The following is a 12946-nucleotide window of genomic DNA, read 5'->3' on the forward strand; positions in this document are numbered from 1 at the left end:
GGAATCAAGATTTCATAGCACAGACAGAAAAGTACAATTAAGTATATCAAAGCAATAGTAGTGGTGATATTTGATACTGGCATTATAAGAGATTTTAGGTAGACAAATATTACCTTTGTTATAAAGAAACATGAGCTACAGGAGTGGAGTTCAGTGGTACACTGTCTGGCATGTATGAAGTCCAGGATTCCAACCCCAGCATCTCTCTCTCTCTATCTCTCTTTCTCTCTCTCTCTCTCTCACACACACACACATACAATCTCTCGCTCTCTCTCTCTCACACACACACATATAATCTCTCTCTCTCTCTCTCTCTCTCTTACCCGATCCTTCTCTTTTTTGTGCTCCTGATGGAGAGCTTGAACTCGAGCCGTCCACTTGCTTTCCTGTGAGAGAGTAAAGCGTGTGATTTGTTTGCAGATCTAACACTGAACTCTATGGGAGGTAAAGATGGAATGATTTCAGTCTGAGGCAGGCAAAATGGTGAAATGCTGTCTAAAACATAAACCAAAACAAAAAAGGCTGGAGGCACGACTCAAGTGCTAGAGCACCTGCCTAGCAAGAGCAAGGCCCTTTGAATTGAATCCCGAATACCATTATGTAAAAGACAATAAATGGCCGGGCACTCGTGACTCACACCTGTAATCCTCGCTACTTAGGAGGCAGAGATCAAGGTTCAAAGACAGCCTGGGAAGAAAAGTCCAAGAGACTCTTATCTCCAATTAAGCAACAAAAGCTCAAGTGGTAGAGGGCCAGCCTTGAACTGAGTGAAAAAAGCCAAGTGAGAGCCAGAGCCTGAGGTCCAACATCAGTACCAGCCATCCCCCTCCCCCCAGAAAAGGAGCAAGGAAGGCAGCCACTGTGGTTACCCCACTTCATACCTGATTGTCCAGCAGCTGCATCACATTCTGGAAGTCCTGGGGGTGTGGGGAACGGTCTTCTTTAAACTCATGGGCGTCTTTTAATGTACCTATGTTGGACTTGATCTGCAAATTGGATTTCTGGATTTCCAGCAATTGCTATAAAAGAATATTCAAAACTAGTGGTACAATGCTATCTCTGTGTGTGTGTGTGTGTGTGTGTGTGTGTGTGTGTGTGTGTGTGTGTGTGAAAGAGAGAGAGAGAGAGAGAGAGAAAGTCTTCGGAAGAGAGAGGGTGTGTGTGTGTGTGTGTGTATCATGGGGCCTGAACTCAGGACCTGGCAGCTGTCCCTGAGCTCTTTTTGCTCCAGGCTACAGCTGTACCACTTTAAGACACAGGGCCACTTCTGGTTTTCTGGTGGTTAATGAGTGATCAGAGTCTAAAGGACTTTCTTGCCCTGGCTGGCTTTGAAACATGATCTTCAGATCTAGCCTCCTGAGTAGCTAGGATTACAGGTGTGAGTCACTGGTGCCCAGCAATGCTATACTTCGATCAGAATTAAATATTAAATAAAATTGGAGAGCCAGCGGCCATGCTTGAAATCTGGCTTTCCTTCCAAACACTCCTTTAGCTTCCACTGCTAGTGTGACTGTCCTGTGTCTCCTAACTCTGGTCTTTTCCATTAGAATGTGGCTGGGGCAGGAAATCTTAGAGTCTTATAAACTCAGTGTAATCACGAGGAGTACACCCAATAATTCCTCTTCGCAGAGAATTCCTAAGTTATTCTGGCCATCAAAGACAACACTGGAAAGCCTGGCACAGACAAGAGGAGCCTTGCCTGGGGTGACCCAACCACTAAATGTGATCTGGCATCTTTGGCAAGTTCCTGCAGTAAATTGTGATTTAATAGGATGTCAAAGCCTCCAGTTTTTACCTCCTTTTTTCCCAGACACCAGTCCCCTTGTCACTCAGAGGTGACTGCAGCACCTCTTCATACGACCTTGGTGGAGAGGAAGAGCTCCAAGATTCTCCAGGTTCCATACCTCTCACTGAGGGTGAGGGACCTGGGGCCTGGTGTCGAGCAAGCCGGTGGCCAGAGCTCAAGTAGGTCTAAAGGCCAAGGACCTAGCTATTAGTTGCTAATAGGAACATACACTCTTAAACCTCAAAATCTAAATGCAAAGCCAGGCGCCAGTGGCTCATGCTTATAATCCTAGCTACTCAGGAGGCTGAGATCTGAGGATCTCGGTTCAAAGCCAGCCTGGGCACGAAAGTCTGTGAGACTCCTATCTCCATGCACCAGAAAACCGGAAGTGGTGCTGTGGCTCAAGTGGTAGAGTGCTCACCTTGAGCTGAAGAGCTCAGGGATAGTGCCCAGGCCCAGAGTTCAAGACCCATGAACGACTAACACACACACACACAAATCTAAACCCAGGAAGAAATTGTTTGATTGTTAAAGTCTGTAGAGTTCATAAGCTTTGTAGATGAAGATAATGACAATGATCCTTGTGAAGGTTAACATGGGTTGGTGACTTTAGCTAAGTATCACTATGAAATAATACTGTGAAATTTGTGTACTTACTTAATCTCAATAAAGAAAAAATCAATAGAAATCCAAGGTCTCAGTGTTGCCAACACAGGACTGCACTGATCAGTCACAGGAACAATCGTGCTTGTGTCTGCGAGCTGATCTTGATGAGTTCAAGCCCAGGCACTGTCTCTGAGCTTCTTTGCTCAAGGCTAGCACTCTACCACTTTGCACCAGTGAGGAAAAAGCATTTTTTCTATCAAAGCAGTTTCTATCAAAAGCATCTTTTTTATCAAAGCTTCCTTTCTGTTAATCTTGAGGGAAGAGTTTTCCTCAGGGTTTCCTGCTTTGGCTTTGTGACCTGGCCCTTGTTAATTACATTTTAGTTCCATTACCTCCTTTCTCTCAGCCCTTTCATTAAGACAACCAAATAGAAGTTCCTTGAATTTTACACCCTCTTAAAACCACATCCTTTTTCAGACTGTGAACCTGAGCTCAGCCAATAGCAGCAGAGGGGTGGGGCCTGCTCCGTTAGGGATAAAAAGGGAGCAGCCTGCCCACTCTGCGCTTGCTTGATTTTTGGCTGATGGTGCAGAAGTAAATTCTGCCTTGCCAAGTTCCTTTCAAAAAAAAAAAAAATGATCCTGCAGCAAAAGGGTATCAAAGTGAAAACTGAAGAGCAAGGAGAAGGACCTAGTGGTCATTCAAAAATGGGCTCTAGGGCTGGGAAGATGGCTCAGTGGTAGAGCGCTTACCTTGCATGCAGGGGGCCCTAGGTTCGATTCCTCAGCACCATATAAGCAGAAAAAGCCAGAAGTGGCACCGTAGCTCAAGTGGTAGAGCACTTGCCTTGAGCTGAAGAGCTGACAGACAGCGCCCAGGCCCAGAGTTCAGGCCCCACAACCAACAACAACAACAAAAAGTAACAAAAATGGGCTCCACTTTGGTTTTCTAAACCTTTCTTGGCCACTAGAGGGAGCCCATGGTTAATCCGCCAACTCCCAGCCTTCCTTGGGTAAACTGGATTTGTGAATTTCCAGCAATTGCTATTTAAATGAAATTCAAAATCACTGGTACTGATGTTATACTTTTATCAGAATGAAATACTGGATCAGAGATCAGGATTGTCATGTTTGAGATCTTCCCCGTAAGGATGACAAATCGAGATCACATTGTTTAGAATTCTATGTGGGAGGACCCCCACTGAGGATGAAGGACCAGTTCCCGCTGGGTGCGGCTTTGTCTGTCATCCAGGCCTGGGGCCAATGCTGTTCCCACACAGGCTGGGGACTCATTTAGCCATAATTCTGCTTGGGTTGAACAACCCAACCTCCTGAAGCAAGGAGAGGTTCTCCCTCTGTCCTTCTGACTCAGCTTCCTTTTCCTCCCACACTGGTCTGAATCAACCTAAATACTCCCAAACCGAGGGAGGAGGTTGTGGTTTGGACCTTCTTCTAATGCACCCAGGACTGGTCTTTATTGGAGTTTAGGGTGAACATCCACTTCTCAACAAAATGACTTTCCTAGCCTGTCTGTCTTTTACCCAAGACTCAAGGACTCAGGGAACCTGCACCAGAGCATGGCATGGTACCTTATAATCCTCTGGCCCAAATGCCTGGCCATCTCAAGGCCTCTATTAATTAGCATGAGGACCTCCAGCTTTGGTACTTACATATTCCAAGGCTGAGTTCTTCGAAGTTAACTCTTTAAACTCCTTCATAAACATCTCCTTGACTTTTTCCATTTCATCCACTAGTTTCTCTTTTTCTTCCTCTTTCCATCTATCAAATAACTTCAGAAAATCTTCCTCTTTTGCTTTTTGCATTTCGTATTCCTGAAAGTATTGTGAACACATGGCTTTAAACAGTTCTGCTAAGGAAGCAAATATGCAAATTTGAAATGAATAGTCATAGCTTCCCCTCAAGGCTATCTGTTAATACTGATTCTTTCAGTTAGGCTTAAAATAAATATCATGGCAGGCCTGTGCACAAATTAAAGGCAGCAGCACATAGCATGTCCTTACATCCCTTAAAATGTCTACATGGAAGCAAAAAGGTTCTAACTTTTCATGTTCTCTGAATTTATATAGCAGATAGGCAAAAATTATAATACACTATTGATTATGCTATAACTTTGATGAATCTCAAAAACATTTTGCTAAGTAAAAAAGCCAAACATAAAAAGGTTATAGGTTATATGATTACTTCTATGTAATATATACAAACCAGACAAATTCAGGAAGATAGGTAAGAACACTAGTAGTGCTAGGTATTGGTGGCTCAGTCTATACTCCTAGCTACTCAGGAGGCTGAGATCTGAAGAATCATGATGAATCAAAGCCAGCCAGAGCGGATTAAGCTGACAGACTTATCAAAATGCTGGAAGTGGAAGTGTGGCTGAAGTGGTAAAGGAAAAATCCAAGCAAGAAAAGGAAAAATCCAAGCAAGAAATAGAGTCTTGGAGTTCAAGTTCTAGTACCGGTATACACAGAAAAACAACACTAGTGGTTAACAGGAGATAAAAATTAATAGGAGTGTTTGCTGAATGAATACAGACTATATTCCCGGAGTGGTAGAAAAAGCTTAAAACCAGGAGGTCAAACTGGTTTAACTATAAATATGCTAAGTTTGGAATATGGCCCTGCCTATACCTTGATTTTAGCCAGCCACACACCAAACTTCTGACACATAGACATGCAATATAAAATAATAAATGTGGGTTGTTTTTATTTATTTTTTTTGGTCATGGGGCTTAATCTCAGGGCCTGGGCGCTGTCCCTCAGCTCTTTGGCTCAAGGCGAGTGCTCTACCACTTGAGCCACAGCGTCACTTCCAGCTTTTTCTGCTTATGTGGTGCTGAGGAATCGAACCCAGTGCCTCATGCATGCAAGGCAAGCGCTCTACCACTGAGCCACCTTTCCAGCCCGGTTGTTTTATTTTTTATTTTTTTAAAAAAAGGAAATAAAAAAAAAAAACCTTCAGCAGGTACCAGGGATTCATATTTGTAATCCTAGTTATCAGAAGGCTGATACCTGAGGATCACATTTCAAAGCCAGCCTGAGCAGCAAAGTCCATGAGACTCTTATCTCCAATTAACTCCCCAAAAAGCAGAAGTAGTGCAGTGGCTCAAGTGGTAGAGTGCTAGACTTGAGAAAAAAAAAAAAATGGGTCAGGGACAGTGTCCAGGCCCCTGAGTCCAAGCCCTAGGACTAGCATCTAAAACAAGAACAACAAAACATCAAAAACTTAAACAACAACAAATACCACCACCAAAAAACAAACCTTCGAAACACAGAGAATAAAATATATGCTTTGTACTAAAATACTAAAAACCAAATGACACTACAAAACACAGTCCCATTTTATGGAGTCTGACAAACCCTTAAGTGTCCTCAACCAATGGGAATCCCTGGCACAAATGAGTAACATAATTACGTACAATGAAAACACCGCTGGCTGCACGCCCCACGTACCTTGGAGAATCGCGTGGCGTGGGCGTGCTGTGCAGACTCCAGCTGAGACTTGGTGAGCTGCAGCTGCTCCTTCAACATGTCAATCTCCTTCTGCAGCTTGTCAGTCTGAGCCTTGGTCTTATACTCTGTGGCGACAGAAAACCTGGTTACAACACTCACCTGATGCTCTAGCTTGGAAAACTTACAGGGTACAGTCCTACGGATGAGAAGTGGAATCAACAGAGGAAACTGCTGTAATTTGGGGGTTACAGATCATGAGCACATTTTTATCCTTTTGTGTTTCTCTACAGCCCTTCCTAGGATTGGGCAAAGAATTGTTTGTAAAAGGCAACTTGGGGGGGGGGGGTCACTATATTGAGGTTGTATTATCCTATAGAGACAGTAAGAACAGCCCCGTTCAGGGAGCAATAAAGATAACAAGGACTCATCAAGTCTATTGACCCAGTGGTACCATGGGGGATGGGGAGGGAGGGGGCTTCCCACTATTCCTATCCAAGTCTAGCAGGGGAACAGGCTTCCTCTTCAGGTGCTACGGCATTAAGAGTTCCCACCAAATTCTCCGGACACTCCTATCAGTGCTCAGGCAAGCAGAGGACTGGCATTCAGGATGGAAACCCAGACAACACCCTTTACGACTAGGGCTAAGCGAAGAACTGGAAAGTTGCCAAAGGAATCAAACAAGTGAAGGGAAGAATACTTATGTACATGTACTTACATGAGGATGTACACATGACTGAATGGGTATACATGTGTCTGTGAGTGTAGACATGAAAGGGATGGAAACCAAAGTAGAAAGTCAGAATCTCAAAGATGACCTGAAGAAATAATACTCATCTCAGAGTCTGAAATACCCTCTGAAACGAGTATGAGATAAGAGTAAGATACTGAAACAGAAGAGAGAGAAGGTCAGTTGCACACGGAAGAATGGTAGGTTCATTAAATTATTTCATCGTTCCCCCTTTTCCAGTATATTGCTAACTTGGATACCAGCGGTCCATGGTTTCTCAATGGAATCTGGTAACTGTTCGTTTTGGTTTCTAACAAAGCATAGCGATTTCCAAAGGAAAGGTTATCTTCCTGGCTTGGAACAGGAATGGTCACACATCGATCCCAAGAGGGAGAATAATAAACAACTTACTTACATATATGGAAACACCCAAAACACTGAATATCATAGTGAGAGTTTGTGTGGGTTCATCTGCTCCTGGAGAAGGAGATCTTGGAGTCTCTCCTTTTAAGACCAAGTAGTTTAAAAAAAAAACAAAAAAAAAAAAACTGGTTCCTTGGGAGCCGCAGCATTGTCTCTCTTATCTGTCTTCACTCTATAGTCTGAGTAGTTCTTATCAGCACCCAAACATCATACTTCCCACATCAAACAAAACAAAAAAAAGTTTCCCTTGATCCCAGATTTTGGTCTAGTCGAAGCCTGGAGTATTTACCAACCTTCCCAGCAAACATTATTGAAATCAGCGTCTGTGCTCAGCCGGGGCACTCCCCCATGGTTCTCAACTCTGCTCACTCAGGTCAGGCTTTTGCCCCTACCAATCCACTGAAACTGCCATGTCGAGGTAGGCAACAAAAATCTTGACAAGTTGGGTTAATGCTCCATCTGCATCTTCCTCTCTATCGCAGGAACATTCCACACTCCTGACCACTGCCTCCTTCTTGAAATACTTTTCCCTTGCTCTCCATAACAGCACATTTCTCAGTTCTTCCACTGGCCCATACATATTTCCACTCTCCACCTGTTCTTCCTGGGCTCTGGTGTTAAGGTTGAGGCAGGCCGTAGCTCTTCTGTTTTCTACTCAGATGACCTCAGCCAGCCCAGCTGTCATCTAGTGACTCCCAGACTCTCCTCTCTGGCTGAGGGTCTCAGCCTGCAAACCTCCATACCACTTGCCCATCTATCCTGTGTATGATAAAATGTGTCTATGACCAATAGATACATGCTTTCTAGTCTCTTTCCTCTACCCCTAGCCTGCACTGAAACAAACCAACCAAAAAACACCCCCAGGATCATCTTTGCTTATCTCCTCTTCTCAGAATGCAGACTCAAGTCTCTGCAGTTTCTATGTCCAATACAAATGTATCTTCATCTTTATGTGTCCCCAGGCAGAGGGTTCAGATCATGTGATCCAGGCTTCTGTCTTCCACCTGAGCTCCTGACCAGCCTCCTGTCCCCTCCAACCTCCCCTGCAATCTATTCCATCAGCAGTTCCAGAACTCATTTTATGGCACAGATTAGATCACGATCCCCCCCCCCCCCCCCCTACTTAAAATCCTCTAGGACTTAGTCAAGCACTGGTGGTTCAAGCCTGTAATTCTAGCTTCTCAGGAGGCTGAGAGCTCAAGGTCATGGTTCAAAGCCAGCCCAGGCAGAAAAGTCCTTGTGAGACTCTTATCTCGTTAATCTCTCAAAAACTGGAAGTGATACTGTGGCTCAAGTGGCAGAGCACTAACCTTGAGTACAAAGAGGCTCAAGGATAGTGCCTAGGTTCAAGTGCCTGAGTTCAAGCTCCATGATTGACCAAGAAAAAAAAATCCTCCATGACTTCTGGTTGCACATATAAAACACCCACTAGCCAAGGCCTTCAAGGCCTCCTGTGATCCGGCTTCTAACTCCTCTGCCTCCTTTCTGTCCTTAAACACACTGTCCTATCCCTGACCATCAGTGTTCCTATACCTGAGATACTGGTTTTCCTGTCTCTCATCAGACTGGGAGTTTTTCATGACTGCAGTCTCTGATTAGATATGACTTTCTCAATACAGCTATCACTGAGACATCATCCCTCCCCATTCTCTTGTTTTATTACCTTCATCTTATCTGCCACCATTTGAAATGAGTCTCTCCGCTGTTTGTCTTAGTGCATCTCCTCAGCCCCTCCATTACGACCTAAGAGTTGAGATCAGGACTTCTCTATTTGGCTTGTGGCTGTGAGCTTTGCATGCACATAGTAGAGACTCAGTGTTTGCCCCCTGGATGGAACAGGGCCTCTGAGCCTTTCTCTTAAAAAGGACTGAAAAATAATGCACTGGACTATGTCTCACTGAGAAAAGCAAGAGGATGTAGGAAGAAAATAGCTTGAGAAGAGAGCTCACTCCTTACCAAGGCGAGAGTCTGCAGGGTGGCGGCGTTGAATGTGACTCTGAAGGAAAGCTTGATTCATAAAGGCCTTGTCACAAAAATGGCACTGGAAAGAAAGCAACAATTCAAGTGCATATAACATGTGTCCTCCCGGTGAGCTGCAGTTAAAATCCAGGTACCTGATCCGTGACCTCTTGGGAATTGTGTCTCCCAACAACACTGTCCCAGCAAATGATACTGTAAGCATGATTCAGAGGACAAATGTAAAACCAGGGTGCTCCTTCTACACTGGACACAGACCATGAAGAATAGCTTTGGGAATTTCTGTTATTTTCTGGAACCTTCCAATATTGTTCTTATTAGATTAGTCACTTCAGCATCAACTCATTCATGGCACTCTTGCCTGTACTGATAATTTTGTATGGCCCAAGTAGGATGGTATAAATACCCACATGGCATTTTTGGCACGTGGCACAAAAGAGGTTCCCCACACCTGGTAGAGCCCTTCCTGGACTCCAGTCCATCGTCTTCCCAGCTTTATCCTCAGAATACAGCATAAGACATGAGAACAACACTGGCAGATATGTGATCTGCTAAAATGAGTTCTGAAAAAAAAAATCAATCCATCACTATCACTATTTTTCTGCTTTTCCATTGATTCATATTTTGGGCAGAATTTCAACTTGTTTCATGTGCATCCTCTTTCCTGGACTCTTCTGACACACTTTATAGATAACCATATTTCCTCTGTAAGTATTTTAGAATGCCCCCTAAGAGATAAGGACTTTTCTTGTAATTATAATATCATTATTAATGATATCATAATGGCACTTATAAGACCATTACTCCAACTTTTTAAAATGTAAAAAGAGATCAATATAAAACACAATGTGAAAATTGCCTGTATAGTAATAAACAGCCAGTCACTTTTTTCCCTTCTTCCTCAAATTTCACATATCATCTTTTAAAAAAAAATTTTTAAGGGCTGGGAAGGAGGCTCAGTGATAGAGTGCTTGCCTCACTTACATAAGGCCCTGGGTTCGATTCCTCAGCACCACATAAACAGAAAAAGCTGGAAGTGGTGCTGTGGCTCAAGTGGTATAGTGCTAGCCTTGAGCTGAAGAGCTGAGGGGCAGCACCCAGGCCGAGTTCAAGCCCCAAGACTGACAAAAAATATAAATAAATAAATAAATAAATACTATTGTTATGCAACTTAGCACTCTTAGGGCTGAAGCATGCCTGAAGTGATAGAGCAAGTGCAAGCCCCTGAGTTCAAACACAGTACAATCAAAATAAATTAGACAACAAAACAAAAATTTCTTGTTCATAGGAAGTATACTGAGAAAACTGAGAGTCAATATGTGATGTGAAATGGTTTAATAGTATAAAGAACAACAGAAGAAATACTACAAGGTGCAAAAATTATTAATAATTGGTGAATTTAGCCAGGCACCAGTGGCTCATGCCTGTAATCCTAGCTACTCAGGAAGCTGAGAGCTGAGGATGGTGGTTCAAAGCCAGCCCAGGCAGGAAAGTCTGTGAGACTCTTATCTCCAATAAACCACTAGAAAACCGGAAGTGGCACTGTGGCTCAAGTGGTAGAGCACTCACTTTGAGCTTAAGAGTGCAAGAGCAGCGCCCAAGCCCAGAGTTCAAACCCCACAAGTGACAAAAAAAAAAAAAAAAGGTGAATTTGGATGAAGGATACATCAAAATTCTTCATAGTTTTTTTTTTTTTTAATTTTCTGTGTTCCAGTATTGGGTCTTGAACAGGACCTGGATGCTATTTCTCAGCTTTTTTGCTCAAGGCTGGTGCTCTGCCACTTAAGCCACAGCTCCATTTCCCACTTTCTGTAGGTTGGCTTCTAACCACAATCCTCAGATACAAGCCTCCTAAGTAGCCAGGATTATAAGTGTGAACCCTGGAGCCTGGCTCTTTATACTACTCTGACAACTTTTCTGTCATTTTTGTTTGATTGCTTTTGGCCAGTTATGGGGTCTGAACTCTGGCCTGGGCACTGTCCAGAGCTCTTCAGCTTGAGGCTAGTGCTCTACCACTTGAGCCACAGTGCTACTTCTGGCTTTTTTTCTGCTTATGTGGTGCTGAGGAATCGAACCCAGGGCCTCATGCATGCAAGGCAAGCGCTCTACCATTTGAGCCACCTTCCCAGGCCCAGCTTTTTTGTCATTTTGCAAACATTAAAAAAAAATTAAAGTGAGATGGGGGAAAAAAAACCTCCACAAAATAAATCATATTTCGGGGCCATCTGGGGGCTGACTTCAACAGCGATTTGTGCACAGCTGATTTCTCATGATCCCAATGAAGAGGCAGCAGGTTCAACCACTTCAATAAATAGAGCATGGCTGGCAGTATTAGCTATTTCTCGATCCTTTGACCAGCCTGCGGTAGGTAATGAATTGGGTCTTCAGTGGGAGCCAAGGACTGTTTGGGCTTCAATAAGGCTGTTTCTTTGAAACTTTGAAAACAGGAAGAAAAAAAACAAACACCACAGTTGTACAGAAAGGGCCTCTTAGGGGAGGCAGGGCTGCTCTGGGGTTCCTGGGAGCCGGGGCACAGCACCTGTCCTCACCTGGTAATAGCTGGCTTTGGCCTCCATCATCAGCTGCTGGGCGGAGAGCATCTTCTTCCTGCGCTTGCACTCCTCCTTGAGCAGCTTGATCTCCCCGGCCTGCTGGCTGAGCAGCTGCTTGCTCTGCTCGCAGTCGCCCAGGCTCAGGCGCAGCCGCTCCTCCACGCCGTGCAGCTGCGCCGTGAGGAAGTCCTGCGAGTGCATCAGGTACTCGATGGTGAGCTGCGCCAGGCGGATGAGCTTCAGCAGCACCGGGTCCACCCCGGACTGGCAGTGCGGGCACTTCTCGTCCTCCAGCTTGCAGAAGGTGATGTTCATGATGTTCTCCTGCAGCGTGAGCACGTCCACGGCCCCCGCCACTTTGTCCACGTCGATGGCGCTCAGACGCCGCCAGTCCACGCTCTCCAGGCGCGGGCGGAACTGGAAGAAGGGCAGGGGGCCCGACGCCGAGCTGGGGGGGACACAGGCCATGGAGCCTGCGCAGGCCGCGGGGGGCGCGTCCGACCCCTCGGGGCTGCTGACCAGCGGGTAGTAGACGTGCTTCTGGAAAGGCTGCAGGAGGGCAGGAAGAGACTGCTCAGGGAGGAGGGAGAAAGAGGGAAGGAGAGGGGGGAAGGGAAGGAAAGGCTGGGGGGGGTGTCTCAGCTGTCCCTAGCCACCCCCCCCCGGCCCCCCTCCCGCAGTGGGCACTCTTGATTCCCACCTCTTACCATGCTTGCAGGCCAATCCGCCGCCTATGCTTGCATGGAAGGGGCGGTCCAGTCTCGTCTAGCTGGCCTGGGCCGCCGCCGCCACCGGCCTTGGAAGCAGGAATAGCCCAGGACACCGACGGCGGTGGCGGCGGCGGCGGCGGCGGCGGCGGCGGCCTGAGGGCTGGGCGTCCAGGACGTTGCTATGGCAGCGCCCAGCCTGGACCCGGAGCAAAAGGGCGCGTCTGCCTGGCCGGCCGCGCGCCCGAGCGCGCGCGCGCGCAAGTGCTCCGTCAGCGTGCGCCCAAGGCCCTGCGGGACCAGAGAAAGAAGACCTGGTGTGCAAATGGGAGTGGTCATTCTTTTCCACCTCCTGGCCGGGAACTCAGCACCCAACCTCCCCTGACCTTTACTGCTGGGCGATCCAAGTCCCTAAAAAAAAAAAAAAATTCCCCTAGAACTTTCTGTTCTGACTACCATGCTCTAGTTGTCCACTCTCGTCCTCTTAGTTTTGTTTTTTGGGGTTTGTTTTTGTTTTTTGTTTTTTTGGGGGGTTGGTTTGGGGCCTGAACTCTGGGCCTGGGCGCTGTCCCTCAGCTCTTCAGCTTAAGGTGAGCGCTCCACCACTTGAGCCACAGCGCCACTTCCCCTTTTAGGTTTTGATATTACAAATATCTATTCGTGCTCATCCTGTACACGCAATTTAGGGAATGTATAACA

At 45.8% G+C, this 12946-nt stretch overlaps 1 protein-coding gene across 2 annotated transcripts in view; it reads right to left on the bottom strand.

Annotated features, from left to right (window-relative positions):
- The window catches only part of Dzip1 (DAZ interacting zinc finger protein 1), a 51999-nt gene extending 39672 nt beyond the window's left edge, over positions 1 to 12327 (bottom strand). Inside the window, exons 1-7 of one of the 2 annotated variants that reach the window (XM_042682648.1) lie at positions 12248 to 12327; positions 11538 to 12089; positions 8968 to 9052; positions 5862 to 5986; positions 4062 to 4223; positions 882 to 986; positions 324 to 386 (exon numbers count right to left, since the gene is read on the bottom strand). In XM_042682648.1, the coding sequence (XP_042538582.1) occupies positions 324 to 386; positions 882 to 986; positions 4062 to 4223; positions 5862 to 5986; positions 8968 to 9052; positions 11538 to 12089; positions 12248 to 12250 (1095 nt within the window). In that variant the 5' untranslated portion in view covers positions 12251 to 12327. Of the gene's footprint in view, positions 1 to 323; positions 387 to 881; positions 1020 to 4061; positions 4224 to 5861; positions 5987 to 8967; positions 9053 to 11537; positions 12090 to 12247 lie in introns of both variants that reach the window. The other variant, XM_042682647.1, reaches the window with a different exon arrangement.
- Between the last annotated feature and the right edge of the window lie 619 nt (positions 12328 to 12946).

The sequence above is a fragment of the Dipodomys spectabilis genome, unplaced genomic scaffold (assembly GCF_019054845.1).
Source record: "Dipodomys spectabilis isolate Male_0828 unplaced genomic scaffold, ASM1905484v1 ptg000075l, whole genome shotgun sequence".
In the NCBI taxonomy this organism is placed as follows: Eukaryota; Metazoa; Chordata; class Mammalia; order Rodentia; family Heteromyidae; genus Dipodomys; species Dipodomys spectabilis.